Source organism: Pituophis catenifer, unplaced genomic scaffold (genome assembly GCF_029215685.1).
Source record: "Pituophis catenifer annectens isolate HBS135680 unplaced genomic scaffold, rPitCat1.0.hap2 SCAF_2, whole genome shotgun sequence".
Taxonomy (NCBI): Eukaryota; Metazoa; Chordata; class Lepidosauria; order Squamata; family Colubridae; genus Pituophis; species Pituophis catenifer.
In genome coordinates, this window is record NW_027256882.1 from 216,492,533 (window position 1) to 216,499,492 (window position 6,960).

At 41.3% G+C, this 6,960-nt stretch overlaps 1 protein-coding gene across 1 annotated transcript; it reads right to left on the reverse strand.

Annotated features, from left to right (window-relative positions):
* Positions 1–3,378: 3,378 nt before the first annotated feature.
* On the reverse strand, positions 3,379–6,735 carry DMRTA1 (DMRT like family A1). The gene is made up of 2 exons (XM_070935527.1): positions 6,138–6,735; positions 3,379–4,229 (listed from the first exon to the last, which is right to left on the reverse strand). Exons 1-2 carry the CDS (start codon positions 6,733–6,735, stop codon positions 3,379–3,381), a joined length of 1,449 nt encoding a protein of 482 aa, XP_070791628.1.
* Between the last annotated feature and the right edge of the window lie 225 nt (positions 6,736–6,960).

Consider the following 6,960-nt stretch of genomic DNA (forward strand, 5'->3'; position numbering starts at 1 on the left):
TGTGCTGCCATTCCAGATCATCTTTGTTTATTGCTTCCTCCATAGGTTAGAAACCAAAGAAATCAGAAATGAGAATTTTATTTTGCAATTCAATCTAAAATAGAAAGTTGGGGCAGCTCTTAAGATCATGTGTGTGCTCTTTATTAACATTGGCACCAGTGGTAGGATTCAAAATTTTTTACTAACGGTTCTGTGGGCGTGGCTTGGTGGGCACGGCAGGGGGAAGGATACTGTAAAATCTCCATTCCCGTCCCACTCCAGGGGAAAAGTTACTGCAAAATCCCCATTTCCTCCCAATCAGATAACAGATTAAAAGAGTTGGAAGGGATCTTATAGGTCATCTAGTTCAACCCCCCGCTCAAGCAGGAGACCTTACACCATTTCTGACAAATGACAGTCCAATCTTTTCTTGAAAGTCTCAAGTGATGAAGCTCCCACAACTTCCGAAGCCAAACTGTTCCATTGGTTGATTGTTCTCACTGTCAGAAAGTTCCTCCTCATTTCTAGGTTGAATCTCCCCTTGGTCTCCTAAGCTGGGACTCAAGAGGCAGAAAATAGATGGGAGTGGAGCCAGTCAGAGGTGGTGTTTACCAGTTCTCTGAACTACTCAAAATTTTTGCTACCGGTTCTCCAGAACTGCTGAATACCACCCGATTGGCACTCAACTTTTCTCTTTCCAATTAAATGATATTCAGGGTCATACGGTTATTTGGAGATCATTCATAGCCTACGTGCATCAATTGCTCTTATTGGTATTGAATTGAATAACATTAATGAGTGTACACAGACAGGAGTGCATATTATTTTCTTAAGCATTAACAAAAAATGCATTAAACTTTGCACTACAGTGGAATCCAGAGGGTCAAGTTTCTAATTTTTACTGGGAGTATTCTGCACTCTTTCCAATTCTTTTAGGATAAAATTTAACTAGACTAAAAAAAAAATCCACATACCTGCTGTGAGAACGACATGCTTGCTTATAGGCTCTTCAATCCATCATTGCTTATCATTTCAGTGAATGCAAAATATAGCTCTTAATAGTTTCATTACTCACAGCTAAAATAAACGGGGGGGGGGGAGAGGGAGGTTTGTTAAACCTGTAATGATCGCAAGCAGCCACAAGATGGTGATGACTAACTTTGGAACCTAATTCCATTGAAGAAAATCTTCAGAGCACTAGAAATAAAAGTTGAACTAATTTAATGTTGAGCAATTTTAGTAAAGGAGCAAGAGCAGTAGTAAGACCCATCCACAAATTTGTTAAAGATTTTATTATTTTATTTTAAATAAAATAATAAAATTTTCATAATTTTATTAGTTATTATCTAGTGCTGGGCCACAAGCCCAAATTAACAACAAAAGCTTTCTAGCTGAATACACACACACACACCCCAAATCTTAAAAAGTATACTAAATCTCGGCTAATATAAACAAGGGGTTTCTTTGAGCAATAACAGAACATTTTTGGTTGCACTTAAGACGGATAAATCCTCATCCCCTAGTTTATACACCTGTTTATAAATGCAAAAAGTAGCATCTTTGTCAGGTAGTCAGGAGTAATTGTTTTACTGAACCATTTTATGCTTTTAAAAAAGGCTTGCATTTAACCCATTTACAGTGTGGAAATTTGAAGTGGAAAGTCCCATAAATCAACAACTCAGCTGTCATCTTCCTACTAGTTAATTCATTATTTTTTTAATCCACATATATTACACGTGGGACCCATTTGTTCTCCAAAAACGTCTTTCGTCCCTTGATTTGCTTCCATGTTGCCAGTTTTAACTTCAGAATCAGAAGTCCATCATGTGCCTACAGAACACACAGAAGCAGCAGCCAATGTGCTGGTAGCCGGAAATGAAGGCTTCATATTACAGAAATGGTTCTTGAGAGTGTCATCCGTTTTTCTTTTCTCTTTCCACAGACAAAATGTCTAATCTAAAAAGAAAACCCTTCAAATTTCCAAAATTGTTTTCTGTCACGTAACACACTGTATTATATGTACTGTATGGTTATAACGGGCTGTATTTATACACCCTGTTATATCATAATGTGGTTTGTTTGATTTGGCTTGATTGCATGGGAATTTCAAGATAGAAGCAATTTGACTCCCAGATACCTCATGTTCTTATTTCCACTCTTAACTCCCCTCTCCCAAAACAAGTTAAATTTGCTCTGTTTACAACTTTACGAGAGGAGGGTTACAGGGGTGTTATAGGTGGGAATGTGAGCAGAAAGTTTTCTAAGCTCACTCTTAATTTTGAGAACCCTTTCACCCAGAAAGACTAGGCCACAGAAATCTGGTCATATTTTTGCCATATTTTGGTAGAGCAATATTTGCAGACATTTTGCCCACATGGCTGGCAAGATGCCCATCATTGTCTTAGGTTAAACCTTGTTGCAAATAAACTTGTGTGTTATTTAATAAACCATTATTAAATAAGCCACTGTTTAGCACAAACAAACCCTGGACTAGGTTCCCACGTTGCACTAAGCCATTTTCACTTAACACATTGTGTGAACCTGGAAATTACAGGCTATTAAAAATCATGGTTTGAGCAAACTATGACTTAATATAACAGCAGCTGGCAGATTTAATGTTATACACCTAGTAATGCAAAATAAAAAAAAATTCCAATCTTCATTATTATTCATATACGTGAAGAGAAAAGTACATGAGTTTGAATCTCAACCACATTATTCTAAAGCATAATTCAGAATTATTTTTTAACCAGGCAATTCCTTCGATTCTTCTATCCATATGCAAACATAATTAAGGCATAATATCTTCAGTCTAAAAAGATTGCTTATATCCAAAATCATTTACCAATTTTGTTACAACAGTTGATCAGAGACATGTACTACGTATTTCAATAACTGTTTCATTAAAAAAAAATCAAGTCTATATTTGGAAAACTATTTCTTGATTTCAAATACCTACATTTCAAGTAAAAAAAGAAAGAAACGTATCAAATATTTTGAAAATGCAAAAGACAAAAGTTTTGATTTTCTGGAGTTCTTCATGTTACTCTTGGATTTTCAATTTCCAGTCTCCAAGTGTCACCTTTTTTTTTCTTCCAAAGATTCAGATGAGATGAAATTATATGTTAATATACAATATAATGTTCCATATCAATTTTGCTTCTAATAATTTTTCACTGTTGACACTCCAGAAATCTCTCCATTTTCAAATTATTTTATGTCCAATTTCAACTGATTTTAGGGAAAGAATCCTGTGGAAGCCTTTATTATTTTTTTTAATGAAGGATTTAATACTAATTTGCTCTTTATTGGATGCACATTTAAGAATTGGGCTTCACAATGAGTATCGACACAACTGAACAAAAATAGAAAAAGAAAAAGTAATTTTAGACCAAAATGCTATTTGCGTTCTTCATTTAACCTGGCGTACATCTTGGTACTGAAAAGCTTGTCTTCACTGGGGGAATAAGATGCATCTTTGATCACTCCTGAAAAGGAAGAGTCCATCACTGGATGAAAAGGAAAAGCAGGAAACAAGCCAGTCCTCAAATATGGTGCTATCAATCCAGGTAAAGCTCTTCCTGGAGGAGAATAAGTCACTCTTAGAGGTCCAATTCCCAGTCTTGGGCTTAAGCCATAAAAATTCATCTCTCTCCTGGAAGAGGCCGAGCTGGTTTGAAGAGGAACAAATGCTGATTTATTGCCAAGTGCTGCGACATCTACTCCGAGGCCAAAATCAGAAGATCTCTGGAAAGCACTGCATTCGGGCAAGACTGGGATTGCAAGCTCTTGGAATCCTTGCCTGTGTTCGCTGGTATTCAGGATCTGCTCTATAGCTTGGACTATGTCTCCTCTGCAGAGTTGCAGAACTCTTTCCAACCTGCTTGGTTTGTGATTAGGAAAGACCTTGGTAAGAATATTAAGTGGATCTCTGCGCTTTAAGGCACCATCAGGGGCAACAGCAGCAGCAGGAGGGACGCTGGCATTACAGGGAACAAAATCCTTGGGACACTCACTTTCATTTCCTGATTCCATGTCCGAAGACGACAAAGAGGCTGGGCTGTCAGTTCCTTCTAAAGATTCATCAGGACCTGATAAAGATATGTCTTTACCTAAAGCCTGCGTCTCGGATGGCTTCTCTTGATTGCTTCCAGCAGCTTCAGGAGGAGATGTCACAGAGGGTGTAAGTAAATGGACTACAGAACTGCCCGATTCACTGCAGTAGAAGTCATACTTCTGAATCTTCTCTTCTAATGGGGAAAAATGCATCCGAATACTCAAGTTATTACAATATATCTGATTTATGCACTGCTTTCTCATATAAACACCCTAAGGCTTCTAGGCATTACCAGTTATGGAATCGCATATTTTATGTACACAATTCAGTGCCTTTAAAAACTCTTACTTTCACTGCACATACAACAGATTTCCCATAAACTCCTAGTTTATCATAAGTGCCAAGTCACAGGTTGCTATATGCATGACATATAATGTATATATCCTCTTTTTTTGGTACCTATTATGAAATATCCAAGCAGGATGGTTCACATGTACAGAGTGTGAAACAAAAAAACACACTTACTGTAAAGTAGAAACACTACAACAATACAACATGGAAATCGTAAAATGAAAGCAGTATCTACATAGGATATTCTTTATGTGTGAAGTCGCTCCTAAGTGCTTAAAACCTACAAACTGTATCTGAAAGTGAATTGTCGTAATTGGATAATGTGCTTTTGTCATCCATAAAGAAGAAAATAATGTTTCCATGCTTTTCCCATACAACTTGTTCTTCTGCCTCCCTCCACAGATTTCCTACAGCACAAGCTGTTCTGCAGAAAGACCATTTAAATTAATGAGAGCACTAAAAGAAAACTATAATACCCATTACCTTTTAACTTTCCCAAGACAATTTCTTGGTGCTTTGTATCTTTATATACTACAATTGCCCATACGAAGGCCAGCTCATAGATTCAGTTCATTTGCTTTGGAACAAGTAATATATTCTGTTTTGTTAGTATACATGCAATGCCAAATGCTTGCAACATTAATAATACCTTTGTATGATTTTTAGAATCATTGTTTTTCCAAGCATTAATATTTTCCTTAAAATGTAAGCAAATGGCTAACCTGCACCCATAATTAAAAATGAAACTTTTTAAAGTTCTCCAATAATCCATGCTATGGAACATGATGAAAAGCCATAATCTTTACACATTCTGGGAAGTGCCAGAATGTGGATGCGTTTGAGATGGAAGAAGAACTATAATGCTATTAAAAACAGACTTTTTAGCACCTTTTGAATCTAAAAAGACTTCATATTCTTTCTACCATAAATTATTATGTCAACACAAACCCATTTAGGTGAATGGATCTTACAGAGATCAATGAATTCTATCTACAGTTCATTTCAATTCCAGCAATGCATAGAGTTGAGCTGTGATTCTTTTCCTTTCCTTCCTCCCTCCCTCCCTCCCTTCTTCCCCTCCCTCCTTCTTTCTCTTTCTTTCCTTTCTTGCCACAGGCAAGGCAGATTCCTACTTTACAATCTATTACATCAAGCAACATGATTATTAGTTTCCTAAGGTGTTTCTTCACTAATCCTAAATAACAATTAATTAAGTAATGAATAATCTTCATAATCCAAAAAGGATTCGAGCTGCACACTCGCCTATAAAATAGCTCGCATTAAATACACACTGATAGCTATTATTTGTCCTGAAGGTCATTAAGAACAAAAACAGGAAAATTCAATCAGTCCTATCCCAAATTGCTATCGAAACACATTATTGTACAAGCCGCACACACTTCAGAGAAATCATCCCCCACCCCCTTCTCCGTGATCTCCCTCTGATCTCTGCCACGAAGAAATCTAAAACATAAACTTGGGAGGAAAGACCCAGTGGTTCTCCTTTCCGCCCCCCAAGAGATGCTTCATTATAATTGCCAACATCCTCGATTATTCACCGTTCAGACGGTGAATAAGCTCTCGTGAACCAGGCTGACTGAAACGCCACCTATTTCCCATCTCCTCTGATTTAAAGCCCTTTAAGCTCGAATCAGCCACGTTGATTGAGTTCGGGAGGTTTTCTTTCTGCCGCCTCCCTCCCCACCACTTTTAAGGGAAATTTAACCCCAAACACGGAGGGGAATCCCACCTCTTCGCCCGCGCTGGAACTCCGGGCAGTAACTCTTGGGAGCCGGCTCGCTTTCAACGCCGGCGTTGCCGGCTGCTTGGCTCCCGGAGCTCAGGCGGACCGCAACAGGCGTCCGCTTCTGCTGCTGGTTGGGGTGAGTCCCGCCGCCTCCGCCGCCTCCGCCGCCTCCACCCCGCGTGTCGATCTCCTCCTGCGCTTGCTGCCTGCGCAGCGCCACCTGGGCGGCCATCACGCGCTGCCGCTCCGCGATGAGCGCGCATTTGCCGCACGCACAGTCCCGCCAGCGGCAGAAGCGCTTGTGGCCCTTCAGCGCCGACACCACGCCGTGGTTGCGGCAGCGGGCGCATTTGGGCGTGCGCGGGTAATACGCCCCGCGCTCCAGGCCCACCGCCGCCTGCGCGTAACAGCTGGAAGGATTGCCCGCGGTGGCGGCCGCCGCCGCCGCCGCTGCAGCCGCGGCGGCCGCGGCGCGCACGAAGAAGCTAGGGGGGCGAAGGAAGGTGGGCGGCATGGGGACCCCGGCCGCTACCGAGGGTGCTCTGGGCACCGAAACGGGCAGCCCCGGCGGGGGCAGGAGCGGCGGGTTGCTCGTCGCCATGAGTCCGCGGATCGGGAGCAGCGCACGGTTGCTCCTCCGAAGGCGCGAGTGTGATCGGGCGCTGGCCCCTGCAGACCCCGAGAGAGTGGCTGGCGGGGTGTCCGCCCACTTGAGAGCAGGGAGCCGCCCACCAAGACCGAAGAGACGGGGGAACCTCTCTTAACGCTCCGGACGAGTTGGAAGTGTCTCTGTGGAGATTCTCAGTCGTCCCAAGTCATGGTTGTC

Bases quoted from the DNA above. Each gene is read 5' to 3' on its own strand.
- DMRTA1 (XM_070935527.1), bottom strand. From the start codon at position 6,735: ATGGCGACGAGCAACCCGCCGCTCCTGCCCCCGCCGGGGCTGCCCGTT. The intron at 4,230-6,137 runs GTGGGATTCCCC...TTTCCCCATTAG, and splicing joins GTTCCAGCGCGGGCGAAGAG to AAGAGAAGATTCAGAAGTAT.